The sequence below is a fragment of the Scleropages formosus genome, chromosome 2, assembly GCF_900964775.1.
Source record: "Scleropages formosus chromosome 2, fSclFor1.1, whole genome shotgun sequence".
Lineage (NCBI taxonomy): Eukaryota > Metazoa > Chordata > Actinopteri > Osteoglossiformes > Osteoglossidae > Scleropages > Scleropages formosus.
This window is the reverse complement of record NC_041807.1, coordinates 39,425,065-39,443,013: the sequence shown is the minus strand read 5'-3', so window position 1 is coordinate 39,443,013 and position 17,949 is coordinate 39,425,065. Positions and strand designations below refer to the sequence as shown.

The 17,949-nt window shown below is 43.3% G+C and overlaps 1 protein-coding gene and 1 long non-coding RNA gene across 2 annotated transcripts in view; both read right to left on the bottom strand.

The window, feature by feature from the left end:
- Positions 1-17,949, bottom strand: part of LOC114909299 (NACHT, LRR and PYD domains-containing protein 12-like) — a 143,976-nt gene that overhangs the window by 12,854 nt on the left and 113,173 nt on the right. The window contains exon 14 of the mRNA XM_029247575.1: positions 5,283-5,456. Coding sequence (XP_029103408.1) covers positions 5,283-5,456 — 174 coding nt within the window. The remainder of the gene's footprint in view (positions 1-5,282; positions 5,457-17,949) is intronic.
- LOC114909319 (uncharacterized) lies at positions 14,066-16,229 on the bottom strand. The gene is made up of 3 exons (XR_003797225.1): positions 16,159-16,229; positions 14,847-14,935; positions 14,066-14,137 (listed from the first exon to the last, which is right to left on the bottom strand). It is a non-coding gene; the product is annotated as an uncharacterized LOC114909319 (long non-coding RNA).

Genomic DNA, 17,949 nt, shown 5'->3' with positions numbered 1-17,949 from the left:
TAATCACGCGCTGGATGATTTGGTGAATAAATGCATCCTTGTGTATTTAGACGATATCCTGGTGTTCTCGCCTTCGATGACCTAGCCAGTAACCCACGTGAGGCAAGTGCTTGGTTGTTTCCTAGATAATGGCCACTTTATCAAGGGGGAAAATGTCTGTTTCACCAGGAGTGGATCTCTTTCCGGGGTTTCATCCTTGGTCCTGATGGGGTAGCAATGGACCTGGGTAAGGTACAGGCAGTGCTGATTGGCCCTGTCTGACCACTGTGAAGGCCCTACAACTGTTTTTTGGGGTTTGTGAGTTTTTACTGTTGCTTCATTTGTGGATTCAGGGCCTCGCGGCACCCCTCACCTCTCTACTCAAGAGCAAACAGTGCCAGCTCTCCTGGTCAAAAGAGGCCTGTGAGGCTTTCCAGGATCTGAAGCGGCGGTTTACAATCGCACCGATTCTTAAGCATCCTGATCCATCGCTGCCTCTTGTTGTTGCGGTAGATGCCTCAAATGTGGGAGTTGGGGCAGTCTTGTCACAGAGGCAGGGAACCCCAGCCAAGCTCTACCCGTGCACGTACTTCTCCCATAAATTGTTGCCTGCTGAACGAAATTACGACATTGGTAACAGGAACTGTCAGCAATCAAACTGGCGCTGGAGGAGTATAGACACTGGTTGGAGGGGGCTGCTCACCTGTTTTTGATCCTTACAGACCACAGAAATTTGGAGTACTTTAAAGCCGCCCCTAGGCTCAATCCTCAACAAGCTTGTTGGGCCCTTTTTTTTTTGTACAAGATTCAGGTTCACTGTCTCTTACCACCCTGGTTCCACGAATACCAAAGCTGACGCCCTGTCCCGGCCGTATGACACACCCAAGCCCATCCTGCCAAGCACCTGCTTTGTGGCCCCCATTTCTTAGCAGTTCGTACAGGACCTCCATAAGGCCCAAAGGGAGGAACCCAGTCCAGCTGACAGCCCCAAAGGCAAGGAATACATTCCTCCCCGGGTGAGACCCCAGCGCTCCATTGGGCGCATGACATCCCGGCCGCAGGCCACCCAGGGTGTCGATGGACCCTGGCCCTGCTCGAAAAAAAATACTGATGGCCCTCTCTCGGGAGGACGTACAGGAATTTATGGAGACGTGCGAGGTATGTGCCCAGTCTAGGACCCTGAACCAGAAACCTGCAGGGCTGTTGGAGCCCCTTCCTGTTTCTACCAGGCCATGGTCTCATGTAGCGGTGGACTTTCTGACAGACCTACCACCTTTGGAAGGTAATACAGTAATCCTGCCGGTGTTAGACTGGTTTTCTAAGTCCTGTCATCTGCTTCCTTTCCCCGACTTCTCACTGCCCTGGCCACAGCTGAGCTTCTCTTCCAGAATGTTTTCCGGATATTGGGTTACTTGAGGACATTGTCTCCGACCGGGGTCCACAGTTCGTGTCCAGGTATGGAAGGGATTTTGGCAGAAGCTTGGAGTGTCTGTGAGCCTCATGTCCGGATACCATCCTCAGGCTAACAGACAAGTAGAGTGACTGAACCAAGACCTTGGTCGCTTTTTGAGGAGAGCTAATGTGGAAAAGACCAAGACCGGTGGTCGCGCTTCCTGCTGTGGGGCCGAAATACGCCCATAACTCCTTGTCCCATTCCTCCACAGGCCTGTCCTTTTTCCAGTGCGTCCTTGGTTACCAGCCTCCCTTGTTCCTCTGGCACCCCGCTTCCTCAAAGGTCTCTGCTGTGGACTCATGGTTCCTGAAGAGCGAGACGACCCGGTGAACTGAGAGATCACCTCCAACAAGCGGCCTCCGGTACAAAGAGCAAGCGGACCGACACCGCTGCAACCTTGTTTTTTCAGCCTGGGCAACGGGTATGGCTATCCACCAGAGACAGCTACCTGAAATTACCCTCCAAGAAAGTCAGCCCCTGGTTTATAGGGCCATAGAAGATCCTTTGTCGGATCACCTCAGCCACCTACTGGTTACGGTTGCCTCCTCACTTGCGCATTAACCCTACGTTTCATGTCTCACTTCTCAAGCCCTACAGTACCTCCTTGCTCTAAGCCACCCAGGGTGAGCTGACACCCCCTCCGGTGGATGTGGATAGGGAGGCGGCCTACACCTTTCGCACCCTCCTGGACTCCAAGTGCCGGCGTGGGGGACTCTATTAGCTTGTGGAGTCGGAGGGGTTTGGTCCTTAGGAAAGCAGCTCGGTAGCAGCTCGCGACATCCTCGATCCGTCCCTGATTGTGGATTTCCATCGGGATCATCCGGATAAGCCGATGCCCCATCCCAGAGGTCGGCCCCCTTCCAGGCGTCGCAGGGCAGCTGGAGCCGCTCATAGGGAGGGGGGAACTGTCATGTCTACGCCTGACACCAATCAAGGATCTGATATCAGTCTAGCACCAGACTGACCATTCTCCTTTAGAAGACCCTCCTCAGCTCCCGTACACTCGCAGAATCTCATTTGAGACAAACGCCTTCCTTCGCGATGTCCTGCTCTCGCACATTCCTTGTCTCCTGTCTCTGTTCTCCGGTTATCGACCCCTCGCTTCATCCCCTGACCACGCCCATGGATCCTCGCTCTATTTCTGACCACCGATCAACCGAGCCTTCGCCTATTCCCGACAATGAGAACTCGCTTGATCTCTTGAGTCCAGACGAGCTATCCTGCACTTGGGTCCAACCGTCCTGTTCTGAGTGACACTTAGAATCAAGCGTCTGCTTCTCAGTCTGTTTCTCTGTTAATGTAATGCACACATTGTATTTTCTGGAGAGAAATGCAACTGCTAAATGAATAAATGTAAATGTATAAACTGCAGGAACATGAAACTACTGAAATTATCTTAGCTTTTGTAGCGTAATTTCAGTTACCATTAAATTTCCCTTTTTCTTGAGTTATATGTAGAAATATTTATTGTTCAATATACAGGACACACCTAATAAGCTACAGCTTCGAAACATTTACTTTCACATTTATTCATTTAGCCGGCCCTTTTCTCTAAAGTGACGTACATCAAATAGAAATAGGAACGTGTACTTTGCATTAACAGAAGGAGAGACTTAGAGGCATTCAGGTGATTCTTAAGTACAGTTAGTCTGTTACTTTCCACCTTATGAATCAATGTCATCACATGAGGAGCTGCATAAATTTTATCTGAATATCAACAATTCCTATATACATTGTATATATGTGTATAATGTAATGTCCCACGTTGTCTAAGGGACATTCCGCAAGTGCAAAGGGGGTGAGGAGGGTCTTTTAAAGGTAAGTGCTCTGATTACCATCAGGTGCTTGATCGGTGTCAGGTACTGTCGACTGCGGTGCGGGTGTGGACATGACAGTGGGGGGGCAGCTTCAGGAGCTGTCATTCACCCCCCTGACAGCATGAGGTCACCTTGTAGAGCTTGATTGTTATGGGTAAAAATGACCTCTGGTAGCTACGTGGAGCACCACAACTTGACCAACCTGTTGTTGAAAGTTCTTCTAAGTTTATTGAAGGTGGTGCACAGAGACTATAAATCATTCTCCTTGATGGACTGGAGTTTATTCAATGTCCATTTACATTTACATTTATTCATTTGGAAGATGCTTTTCTCCAAAGCAACTTACATCTCATAGAAAATACAATGTGTTCATTACACTAGCAGAAAGAGAGACTTAGATGCAGATGTGTGATTCTTAAGTAAAGCCAGTTTGTTTCTTTCCACCATATGAGCCAAAGTTTTTCACATAAGTAGCTGCATGAAACTCTATCCAAATATCCATGATTCCTAATCAGAGTCCTATTATGACTGTCACAGTCCAAATGTGAGTCCTAATCAAATTAGATTCGTAATCACACTAGTAAACCCATTTACTAGTTCTTCACCTGAGATACATCTTTAGACTGTGGAAAAAAAAACTGGAGCACTCAGAGGAGGCCCACCTGAACATGGGACAACAAGGAAAAACATAGACTTAGCTGAACCCACATCTGAACCTCCAGATCTGGGAGCACTGAAACACCAGCACTACTCCCTGTGTTACTATGCTGCTCTGTACTCACACCAGAAACAATATGTTTGCTGTCAAACAATTTTATTCCACACTTTTCTTTTCACTTCTCCATACAAACACACTTACATTTGAGGAGCCCTGGTTTGATCCTGCACTCTCCACCATGGTCCACACTGTAGGAGAAGCAGAAGGACACACAGTGACTGAGAGACACACACAGCCTGTCTGTGAAATGTATGTGGAAAACTCAGAGTCCTGTGACATATAAGTGTTAGCAGTAATTACATATATTTATTTCGCTGGTGCTTTGGAGAAAAGCAACTTAAATTACTTACCCATTGAAACAGCTCGGTCATTTTACTGGAACAGTTCAGTGTGTGTTAGAACAGCTGGAGATTACATCAAACCAGCAAAATTGGATTCATCTTTGCTAACACTATGCTATGATGAGAGAGAGAGAGAGAGAGGATGAGAGAGAGAGAGAGAGCGGGATGAGAGCAGAGAGAGAGTGAGAGAGAGAGGAGATGAGAGATGAGGGAGAGAGAGAGAGAGATAGAGAGAGAGGAGAGGGAGGATAGATGAGAGAGAGAGAGAGAGAGGAGAGAGGAGAGAGAGAGAGAGAGAGAGAGAGAGAGAGAGAGAGAGAGAGAGAGAGAGAGAGAGAGAGAGAGAGCGCAACTTACTCCAGTGTCTCCAGTTTACAGGTGGGATCCTGCTGTAGATCAGAGAGCAGCTTCTCTGCTGAGTCCCCTGGGTGATTGTAGCTCAGATCCAACTCCCTCAGGTCTGAACAGGGGTTCGAACGCAGAGCTGAAGCCAGAGAAGTACAGCCTCCCTCTGTGACACAACAGCCAGACAGTCTGCAGAGAGAAAACAAAACATTGTATTTTCAGAACAGTTATGTGGTCAATGCTGGATACAGTCATCTACGAGCATATTGCAGTTTACAGTCCAGTTTACAGTGTCTGTTCCCTAGTAGTACTGACCTTAGTGTGTCCAGTTTACAGCATTTGTTCCCCAGTCCAGCAGAGAGCAGTTCCACTCCTGAATCCTGCAGGTCATTGTCACTCAAGTCCAGCTCTCTCAGGAGTGAAGAGCTTGATGTAAAAACTGAAGCCAGAGCTTCACAGCATTTCTCTGTTAGTCCACACAGGTTCAGCCTTAAACAGACAGAATTACACAAGTAGAACCATTTAATATATCAGTGGGTCTTGACATGTAGATTTTTTAGATATTTGCAGTTTCAGTAGAATGGAACTTTATGCACGTATCTAGAAGCGACTGCTTCTTCTTCACCCACCTCAGTGTCTCCAGTTTACAGGTGGGATCCTGCAGTAGATGAGAGAGCAGCTTCACTCCTGAGTCCCCTGAGTGATTGTAGCTCAGATCCAGCTCTCTCAGGTGTGAGGGGTTTGAACGCAGAGCTGAAGCCAGAGAAGCACAGCCTTCCTCTGTGAGTCTACAGCCTGACAGTCTGTAGAGAGAAAGACAAACTGTAACATTCACCAATCTCATTAACCTACAGCCTTACAGAGGAACCTGAATGAAACTAGAAATAAGATTATACAATTTTTACATCATAACAGTAAATGTGTAGTGCTGACAGGGTCTAAACTCTCCCGGTGTAGAATAGGGAAAGAGAAGCCTCTTTAGTTTGTATATGAGGGACACAAAATGTATTACATTTATTTAGCAGACACTTTTCTCCAAAGTAACTTCCAAAGAACTCTATGTAGTGTTATCAGCCCATACAGCTTATTCACCGTGGTAACTTAAACTGCTAGATACACTACTTACAAGGGGTCGCTCATCCATACATCAGTGAAACACACTCTCTCTGTCACTCACACACTATGGGGGAACCTGAACAGCAAGTCTTTGGACTGTGGGAAGAAACCAGAGCAAACTTACACAGACACAGGGAGAACATGGAAACTCCACATACACTGGCAGAGATTGAATCCACATCCTCTTGCACCCCCCAGGTGCTGTGAGACAGCAAAATTACTCTCTACGCCACCATGCCACACATATTGCTTTGTCTTTATGTACTTTCGCTTTATCTTGATCCACATATTTGGAAATCGACTCAATCTGGAATTGTGTATCAGTCTCCCAAAGTTCATTGTTCTCCTACATGGAGATTTACTCTCAGCAGTAGGGGGTGCGACGGTGGTCAGTACACAGAGTAAGTCAGTGGAGAAGAAGGTTCTTCCTTTCGTTTAACTATGTTTCAAGTTAATGACCAAAGGCTATGTATTTGAGAATTTTAACAGTTTGAATCTTTCACTAAGTGGTTTCCAAATGGAATTTACTGTCCTGAAATGTTAATCTTCAGCATTCAGCTGCGTTGGCTCTCAATACATTCCTAAAAGTAGATTCTGATGCCACTTTTTTACTGTTCCCAGGTTTTCCATATGGTTTAAATCTTGGATTTTAGACATTGCCAGTATTTACACTATGCTACAAATACAGTAATAAGTATTATGCTGAGTAAAAATATAAAAATTGGAAGGATATCTTATTGAGACCATATTATATCAAGTGTAGCTATGAATACAGATGGAGCTGAAGATAAACATGCAAATTCAAAAAAACAGGGTTTATTACAACACCAGGCAACAGTAAGAAGAATAGTCAGAGTGGATAAGCAGAGCCTTACTCTCTGTCAAGCTAACAACCCCTCAGCCTGCTTCCAAACAGTAAATTATCAGTCACCCCAGAGTCATATAGTCCTCCTTCACGGTGGCACATCTATTTCCATTATTCAGCAATCCTCAACTATTTACACTGCACTACCTGCCCCTGTACCTGCTTCTGTGAAGGAACCTCAGGTAGTGTGAAATGTTGCAAATTACGAAGGAAAGACACAGTGGTTGACTCTGGGTTACTTTACTGACTGCCAACTGATATAAATGACATATATAGCATCTACCCATTTTCAATAAGCGTTTGTCCTGATCAGAGTCACAGTAGTAGTCCATTCTGGAATCACTGGATAATAAGGTCAGGTGGGATACACCCTGGAGGTGATGCAAGTCCATCTCAGAAGACACAGATAATTTATCCATATTTTTATGCAGCTTTACAGTATTACTTTGAAAGTGAAGTGTCAATACTGACCTCAGTGTGTCCAGTTTACAGTGTTGGTTGCCAATTCCAGCAGAGAGCAGTTCCAGTCCTGAGTCCCGCAGGTCATTGTTACTCAGATCTAACACTCTCAGGTTTGACTCTGAGCTCAGAGTTGAGGCCAAAGCTTCACAGCATCTTTCAGTGAGAGAACAGCTGATCAACCTGGGAAGGAAAATATTATGAATGAGTCATCAGTCATCAATGATAGTCCAGTTTACATTGTTGTTCCCCAATAGTACTGACCTCAGTGTTTCCAGTTTACACTGTTGGTTGCAAAATCCAGCAGAGAGCAGTTCCACTCCTGGGTCCCTCAGGTCGTTGTCACTCAGGTCTAACACTCTCAGGTTCGAGTCTGGATTCAGAATTGAGGCCAAAGCTTCACAGCAACTTTCAGTGAGTGAACAGCTGATCAGCCTGGAAAGGAAATAAAAAGACCTTCAATCAGATCGAGATCTTTAATGGCATGTTGCACACATGTCCAGTAAGAAAAAATAGGTCCTCAGATTGAACAAGTCCTGGTGATGGAGCAGTGATGAGGATGTTGAATGAAACAAATGTATTGATATAACAACTGACCATGAACACTGAAACAAAGTCCCTGGTAAGTTTTTCACAATCATGATACATAGAAGCACATGTGTGTATTTGACAGGTGAAATATGAAGTGCACCTGTCTGACTGCTCAGTAAACGCCCCACAGCAGGATGTATGTAACCAGACATCTGACTGTACTGTACTGATCTCTACCTGGATGGACACACATCACCTGACACTGAACTTCTGTAAATCAGATATGTTATGTGATGGACAACTTTAAGTGGTATGAAACTGCTTGTCCCGAACGGGATTGTGGCAAACCGGAGCCCAACCCAGCAACACAGAGCGTAAGGCTGGAGGGGGAGGAGACACACCCAGGACGGAACACTAGTCCGTCACTGAGGCGATCAGTTGTTGTTTCTGGTATTGCCTGTAGATGGCAGAAGTGTATGGTAGGTACAGGAAGGATACCTAAGGAGTACGGATATAGATTTAGAGGAGAGTACTGAAAAGAGATGTAGTAAAAACCAGCATGGATAATAAAAGAGGCTACACACCAGTTAACAGAAATCATTCTCAGCATGTTTACTGAGTAAACACAACAGTCACAAGGCACCCCAAGTGAGACTTAAAGCCCTGACTTGCCAGAGAGCAGGAGCAGGTCAATCCCACTGCACCACCACCCCCTCTGAATACGGAACAGTACTATATAATATCTTCCGCCATCCTTGGATGGTAATGCATTCCAGGAAAATGCTTTGTAACATGAACTTTCATAACTCAAATATGTAATTACCATGAGTTTCAGTGGTAAACACTTTTCCTAAGCCCTCAAAAGTGAGATACATTTTGGACACATTTACAGAAGTAAGAACATTAGTCATCACAACACAAAATAAGAAAGCACTCTGACTTCATTAAGGGCTTTATTAACAGATACACACCGAATATCACATGTATGGATATTGTCTGTGTGCGTTTAAGCACACAGTATATAAAAACTCGGAACGGGTCAAAGACATACAATCACGTACTTTCAATAATGTAACAACCCCTGTCAGCAGGGTTACAAAATAATGTCTTGAGAGACAGAAATAGGAACTCCAGCTTTACTTCACTCCTGCATGATTAAATAGTAGCACCCCCGGAAAATACACATAGCCATCTAAAAGTCTCTTGAGTGAGGAGAACACGGGAGTCAGAAATCACCGAATAATTCCTGAAAACGGTTGCCTACTTACTTAGAGACACAACAGTAATGGTGCATTATGGGAAAGCTATTGCTCCCCTGGCTACTGCTACAACAACGAAAACATCATCAACAGCAACAAAAATAAAGCCGTAAAGTATAATAAAGTCACTGATGTAAAAACATAACATTAAAGACAAAAAGTAGATATGAAAATATTTACTCCTTTAATTAAAGCTTTTCTCCAAAGCAACTTATAGTGTTAAACCACCTACAGTTATTTACCTGTTTACAGAACTGGGTAATTAGACTGGAGCAATTTAGAGATAGTAAGTTATTCTACCGAACTACAGCTCAAACTGAGATTTCAACCTGTGACCTTTGGAACCCAAGGCAACAGCTCTACCCACTACAGTACCAGCTGTCCCTGAAACACAAATAAACTTTCATTTGTTGAACAAGCTGCCATGGTATTTCGCAGAAATGGGCGACAGAACTCATTCTGTTGGGAGTTTGCTTTTTCTCCCCTTGTTCACAGGAGATGCCTCCTAAAAATACATTTTTCAGATGAACTGGTGACTCTAAATTGCCCATCAAGTGAGTGCGTGGAGCGTGTGTTTCCACTTTCTTCACACTTTTTTTGTAATTTTTTTCCACCCAGCCACGATACAGTAAAGAGTCAGAACAATATCAGTACAAACAGAACAGTAAGTAGAGATGCTGACCAAACGTGCCCACACTGTAACTATTCAGCTGACCACTAGGCACATTGTTGTTGTGTGTGTTTGCCTCATCCATGAGCATAAAGGAGTCTTTGTAGGATGAAATGTGCTATTTTCTGACACCGAGTTGCTACTGCCCTCACATGTGCTTTTTACAATTGTGAAAACGTTCCATGGAAACAGAAAAGTGGTACTAAACAGCATCCTTTTTAAGGTAAATTTTCATAAGTCCATTTTTGGTATCTCAATGGATAACTGTATAGAACAGGGCAGAAATAGTCTGAAATGTGTTAGTCAGACACTCTAATATTTACATTTGCATTTATTAATTTAGCAGAACATCTCCTCAAAAATGCAATGTGTGGATTACACAACAGAAAGAGACACATAGCTGCAGATGGTTGATTCTTAAATGAGCCTCAGATGTTCAGATTGTCTTGACTGAAGTAGAAAATGTGAAGGGATCATTATGCAATAACACACAACTGTTTTAATATAATTAACTTGAACTGTAAGCATTATCATTATTCTCTTTAAATGGACATATAATGGGACTTACATAGCAGTTCGGGAGACCTGGATCACTGGCAGCATCCTCTGAAGACCTTCATCACGTAAGGTGCAGTTTCTCAGGTCCAACTCATCCAGTTCCTCTGCCGACATCATCAACACAAAAGCCAGAGCTGACCATTCTGTGGGTACAATGTTCTTTTCTGAAAGATGTCCTGTTTTCAGGTACTCCTGGACTTGTTTCACCAGAGAACTTTCATTCAGTTCATTCAGACACTGGAAGAGATAAATGGCCTTCTCTGCAGATAGATTCTCACTGATCTTCTGATGAATGTAACTTACTACGTCTCTCTTAATAAACTGCCATCTTCCCTGTGTGTCCAGCCCTTTTAATAGCTTTTGACTGTGTTCCATTGAAAGGCCAAGAAGGAAGCGGAGGTAGAGGTCCAAGTGTCCATTCTTGCTCTCTAAAGCTTGATCCACTGTTTTCTTTAGCAGGTTGGGGTCAGTATTTGACAGAAACTGATTTAAAGCAGCAAGATACTCCTGAACACTGAGATGTACAAAGCAGAAAACCTTCCCCTCATACAACCCGATCTCCTGTCTAAACACTTCCGTACACACTCCAGAATACACTGAAGCGTCATTGACATCAATGTCAAACTCCCTGAGATCTTCCTCATAAAATATGAGATTTCCTTTATCAAGGTTGTTGAAAGCCAACTTCCCCAGTTTCAGGACAAATTCTTTGTCTAATTCTAAAGATTTCAGAGGCTCCATTTCTTGTTTTTTCAGATACTTTTCATTCTTTAAACTGGTCTGAAAGATCAGGAAGTGTGTGTACATCTCAGTGAGAGTCTTGGGAATACCTCCACTGTGTTCCTCAACAAAGAGCCTCTCAAGAACAGTGGCTGAAATCCAACAGAAGACTGGAATGTGACACATGATGTAAAGGCTCCTTGATGACTTCACATGTGTGATGATCCTTTTGGACAGGTCCTCATCATTGAATCTCTTCCTGAAGTATTCCTCCTTCTGAGGATCATTGAACCCTTGTATTTCCGTCACCCAATGAACATACTCAGGAGGGATCTGACTGGCAGCTGGTGGTCGGGAAGTGATCCAGATGAGAGCAGAAGGAAACAGATTCCCCTTCATGAGGTTGGTTAAAAACACGTCCAGTGAAGTTATCTTTGTCACATCAGAACAAATCTCATTGTTCTTAAAATCTAAAGGAAGGCGACACTCATCCAGACCATCAAGGACAAACAACACTTTGGAATTCAAAAGCCGAATGAGTCCAAACTCTTTGAGTTCTGGGAGAAAGTAATGAACCAGTTTTGTTAAACTGAATTCTTTATCCCTTATCAAATTCAGGTCTCGAAAAGGAAGAGGAAATATGAAATTGATGTCTTGGTTTTCTTTCCCTTTTGCCCAGTCAAGAATAAATTTCTGCACAGACACTGTTTTCCCAATACCTGCAATCCCTAGTGTCAGCACAGTTCTTAGATGTGTTACTTTTCCAGGTAAGGGTGTAAACATTTCACTGTATTTGATTTTAGTTTCTGGTGTAGCTGGTTTCTTGAGTGCTCTTTCAACGTGTCTCACTTCATGTTCATCACTGATCCCATTAGCACTACCTTCAGTTATGTAGAGCTCTGTGTAAATATCATTCAGAGGGGTTGGGTTTCCTTGCTTAGCTTGTCCTTCAAAAATACACTCAAACTTCTTCTTCAGATGGGATTTCAGTTTCTGCTGACATGTCATCAGGAGTTCACCTGGTGAAAAGGAATCAGATGATGTTGTTGAGAATCTTTTTTGGTAATATTTGTGCTATAGATTTTGGTCTCCAATTGAGAAAGCAGATTTTACCCCCTAGTTTTATCCTTTGAATTAAAAACATTTCGTCATTGCTATCCAACAAGAAATACTACTGAGAATGTTTCAAATCTGGCAAAATTTAGAAAGGTTAAAGGAGATCTTTATGTGAATACAGGTGAAAGAAATGCTTACTCTTAAATTCTAACACTAAATATATAACACCAAACAGTAATTCATTGTATATTTACATCTCACCGCTCATACAATGTTGTGGCTTGAAGTGTTTGACATGAAAAGGAAGTCAAAATCAAAAATTTGTAATGAAATAATAGTAAATCTAAGTGGTCTAAAGAAATCAGCACTGAGATATATAGAAATAACACTGAAATTCTGCTTAGAAGCAGATTTAAAACTTATGTTTTAAGCAGCTTTTTAAAGTTGTCCATAGAACCTGCCTCTTTAATATACAGTAGGACTGTGCTCCATAATCTCAGTACAAAGTAATAGAAATCAACTGTAAAGCTCAGCTCTGAATTGTGAACTGTCAGTGTAATGTTCAGTGGGAAAGGAACACAATGAGAGCTGGTCCATCCCAGAGCTGGAGGCAGCAGCATCATAATGAACAGCTCCTATGACCTGGCCCTACCCTAACTGAAATATGATGGCCAGCTGCACCTTGTCTTGGACAATAAGAGGACTATAAAGGCAGCTGGGCTGAAGACTTGGTGAGAAGTGTTTTGGCAGTACTTGGAGAGCAGTTGTAGGTTTCCAGGCTTGACTTGCTCATTTGTTACTGGTTGGTTTTAAACAAACGTATTCTGTTAAAGTCCTGCACCTGTGACAGTCTCTGCCCTGCAAACAACTGCAGCAAGTATAAAATAATGCTGTCTGTGTTTTATTTTAATTTTTCTCCAGAAAAGAATGTAGTATGTCTGCATGAGAAAGAATTCCAGTTAATTGTCTTTCAGCAGGGGATTTCCAGTGTACTGACATCTCCTATGTAATTCTTCTGCTGTTCACCAACTTTCTCAACATCTCATGAAACATGGTGTACAAGTTAATGAAATAATGTAATTGGGTGTGACTGTTCCAAGAACAGAGGGGCTGCAGTAGCACAGTGGGTTTGGCCAGGGCCTGCTCTGTGGTGGGTTGTAGGGTTTGAGTCTTGCTTGGGGTGACTTGTGGTGGACTGGCTTTCTGTCCTCGCTGTGTCCCCTCCCCCTCCAGCTTTATGCCCTGTGTTGCTGGGTTAGGCTCTGGTTTGTCACAACCCCACTTGGGACAAGAGCTTGTAGACATTGTGTGTGACTGTTCCAAGAACCAGGGTTTGCGAAACATTCAGATTGTTTCTTTCCTTAGTTTTCAGCATTTCTAAAATAGAAAATGTCTCTTAGCTTGTGCCTTTTTTCAAAGTGACTAAGAAAGCTATCTACACAAAGCTACTTGCAAGTATCTACCCACCAAGAGAAGATCGAGGTTTTCCACACCCTCAACAATTAAAGTGATCAATTCACCTTAAACACATCTGTAGATTACAGGAGACCCTCGTGAATAAAGGGAGAACACAAACTCCCTCAAACCAGGAGCAAAGATACCGGTAATACCAATACACAGTGTGTATATATTTTTAATATTACATAAATTTGATTGCACAGTTGGGGATGTGGGAATTTCTCACCCACCTTCACTATGAGACATTGAGTTGGAACTTTTCATGGATGTGGTACTGGGTACAGGTGACACTGATCTCTCCTGCTGGACGCTGTGGACAGAAAGGAGAAAAGACCCTTCAGTGACCCTCATTCACAAAACACAACAAGAAAGCAACCAAACTTCATTATACTTAGCACGCAGCAGAGACAGAGGCAAACAAGACAAACCATCTCATTAAATGCCTACCAGAGTCTTTCTTTTATCTATTATACCTGTATTAACCTGAAGTACAATAAGTAGAAGACTTGAAGAGGACTGAGGGCTTACACTAGAAAAAAGGCGCATTAACTCAAATGTGTGTCTCCTTGTGAGCTAAATCTTCTAGACCTTGTGTCCGATAGAGATTTGATTAAAAGAAAGAAAGAAAGAAAGAAAGAAAGAAAGAAAAGAAAGAAAGAAAGAAAAGAAAACATTTACGTTTGACCCTCAGAAATCTGTCCATGTTTAAGATTGATCCTAAAGTCCAATGACTTGTCACTCTCCATGGATATACAGCTGGGTACAGGTGACATTGATCTCCCCTGCTGGACGCTGTGGACAGAAGGGAGAAAAGACCCTTCAGTGACCCTCATTCACAGCACAGAGTGAGAGAAATACTTATCTTGCTCTCCCTCCTTCAAACAAAAGACAAACAAATTAGGCAAACCAGTACAATGATTACATTATATCCCTGCCAGATTGTTCCTTTTTTTCTGTTATACCTGAGGAAATGGGAAAAATTAACTTTGTGTAATAAATTACAGAGACATTTAAACAAATATCGCTTAAACGAATCTTAAACTCATTGAACATTGTTGCAGACATAACTCATAATTACTATAGAAACCTTCCTATTCAGGGGACATTAAGTATAAAACTCATTCAGTTTATTCATTTAGCTGATGCTTTCTTCCAAAGTGACATAACTGTTTGCCCAGTTATACAGTTGGGTCATTTTGCTACAGTAATTTAGGGTAAGTCTCTTAATCAAGGATTTGAACCTATAGGACCAAAGGCAGCAACTCGAAGCCCTACACTACCAGCTGTCCCCATGATGATTTGAACACTGCTTCTGCAAAAACAGCTTTACACTGTAAATATTATGTTTAAGCTTGCATTTGTATTCATCTTTCCTTCAAGGTGAATGATGATGATGAATTATGAAGTTAAACCTTATATAAAACAGATGCTACTTTTCAGATGAATGAGTTTATTTAGATTACTGTGTTTAAGTAAAATGCACTCTGAGCTCCACTCTTACCTTTTAAAACTCTTTTCCGAGTCAGTGACCCCCTCCTTATCGTTCCCAGAGGGACTCATCTCTAAGGCAGAGTCCTCCATCTCAGGGCTCTAAACACAAACTCATCAGGTGAGTCCAGGGTCTTCATGGACAGCAGGTAAAACAAACCACTAACACAAATATTAATGCTCTCCTGTTCATACGGGAGTTTGTTAAAACGTAATTTCAGGAGAGAAGTCCCTGTGAGACTCATCTCCCCTCCAGGCCGTTTCTTCTGTCACTTCTCCCCGTTCAACTTCAGTTACTCTTTTATTGTTCACTGTTTTTTCACCAACTGCTGTCAAGTATCAATAAGATTCATTTAGTTATGAGCACTACTACGTGAAGAAGGTAGACTTCAAGGTTTAGACCCACCTCCTAATGTAAATATCCTATTTACCGCGAATTGACAACAGTCACAGTGAAAATTACCCGGCTGTATAATTAATGGGTAAATCTTTGCAAGCACATTAATATCGTACACAAAAGTGTTAAATAAATGAAAGTTAAAATTTAGTAGTAATTAGTTTGTAATTCGATAGGACAACGAGGTAAACTGATCCATGGATGGATCTCATTTACATTTGGTGACGCAGTAAAGATGCAAAAAAAGGTTTCTGATAACGGCTTAACGGGGAATCGAGACAGTTGGACAAATATGGGCGGATCTTGACTCTACTGAGCGCAACAACACAGATCCGCAGTGATCGAGTCCCCCCCCGTCCCTCCCTGTCGCGGTCTCTGTCCTGGTCCCAGGTGCACAGGGCGCCCCTGGTGGAGCTCTGGGGAACAGCAATAGGGCACCAGAGGCGCAGCGACGCACTTTCCACATTCCTGACCAGGGCAGGTTTTCACAGCTGAACACAAACCTGCTATTTGTGGTACATTTTCACAAGAAACATGTTGAAGAAGAACATGATTGTTGACTTTTCACAAGTGCTCTAAACCAGCACTAAAACAGGAAAATACAGTAATAAAATTAATTTAATTCTGCCTGTTATAACTTATCAGTCCTTATAAAACAGCGAGAGATAAGCCTGAACTTTTATTTCATTCCAAATATAAAATTCACACTGCGGATCTATGAAACTGACCCACGAAGGCATTGATTGATCAGAAAACCTTTGTATACCCGCGTAGTCAATACAGCACTGTATTTAACAAGAGATAACAGAACTGTCTACATTTACTAACGACAGATTTGCAACAGAAAGACATTAATGAAATTGTCGCACCTCTTATTGATCACAATGACCCCAACAGCATAACTTTGACTTTGTAAAAGTACTTTTACCTGTTATGTCACCTTATTGTCCGTATTGAAGAGCACAAGTCCTGTGTGTCTCTGCGGTGACGAAGTTTCAGTTTTGCTTCTTGTACGAGTCAGACAGGTTTGGAGAAATGAAATGCTGGAACAGCTCAGAAACACAGAAACTCCTCCCCGTCGATGGACTCGACCACATGTCCTACTGTATCGTGTCGAACCCTGTCTGGTTCCCACTTGAACGCGCAGCGCGCTGCTGGAGGAAGATGAGCGGAGCAGCGCCGATGCGGAGACACCGCTGGAACAGCTGTGTGTTTGTTAAAGGAAAGAGCTCCTTGGTTGAGGGATCGCCGTGGATGAGTTACACTTAGAGTGAAAGTTTTTAAGGTTTATTTTATCCAACATTTTCGTTGAACCTAATTCATAAATAAATGAGAGCGCGGTGGCACCAAACCTGGTGTCACATCCCACGGGGTCACTGCCCCTCCTGGTCAGAGGCGGCGCCACTCAGTGCCGCTAGCTAACGCTCACCTATCACCTCACAGTCTCGTAGGACATGGAGGTATAAAAGGAGCCAGCGGAGCAGAACTAGTCGCGGATTCTTAATCAGCAGTTCTCTTGTGCTTCGTTGGCGATTGGTAGTCTCTCGTTCCCTCAGTTTGTTTCCTAGGTGTGCATGTTCCAGTCCCGAGTGCCCGTCCCGTCAGTTCCTGCCTCTTGTTCTTCAGTCCTGGTCCATCGTTCCTGTCCGGTATTTCGTCACGTCTCAGGGTTGCGGTCAGACTCACAGATTAGCGTTTCACTGTTCACCGTAGTTCCAACACCGTGTGTGTTTCCTGGTCTCGTGTTTCTTGTTTCACTTCCACCGAGTGTCTTACAATACTCACCGTACACGTCTAACCTCACACTGCACGTGAAGTCATTATATATTTCGTCTGTGTTTGGACGTAATAGCAACGCGCGTCCGTGTCGGACTCCCGTCCGGACGCTACACCTGGGTCGTTTGGCCGTTGGTTCGAATTCAGCTCACTATGTATGTGGAGGAGGGGGGGCTGCATGTTCCCCCTGTTTCTTAATGAGTTTCCTCCATAGTCCAGACACAAGAACTTCAGGTTTATCAGTGACTCTAAATTGCCCGTGTGTGTGTGTGTGTGTGTGGGTGGGTGTGGCTACTCTTCAATGCACTGCTGTCCTGTCCATGGTGTTCCCCCAGCATTCCGCCTATATCATTCCAAGATAGACTCCAAGACACTGAAACTTTGACCAGGACAAGTAGCTAACAAAAGAGACAGTAATTCGTAAAAAAACTGAATGACTTCTGCGCCGTGAAGCTTTTATTCATTTTTTTATGTACATGTGTTCATTTAGCAGACGCTTTTCTCCAAAGTAACGCACATCTACAACGCACAATACAATGTGTTCATTACATTAACAGAAAGAGATACATAGATGCAGGTGCATGATTCTTAAGTGCAGTTAGTTTGTTCCTTTCCACCATATGAACCAATGTGATGGTACACGAGCAGTTCCATAACACTTTGTCCATTTGAGTATCCATGGTTCCAAATCACCTCTCTCACACACACACACACACACACACACACACACACACACACAGAGAGAGAGTGAATGTAAGTGTGTGTGTGTATCCATGATTCCAAATACCCTTTGTAATTTTTTTTGAGATATATATAAACATTTATGGGGGTGCGGTGGCGCAGTGGGTTGGACCACAGTCCTGCTCTTCGGTGAGTCTGGGGTTCCCCTTGTCCCCCTTGGGGTGCCTTGCGACGGACTGGCATCCCGTCCTGGGTGTGTCCC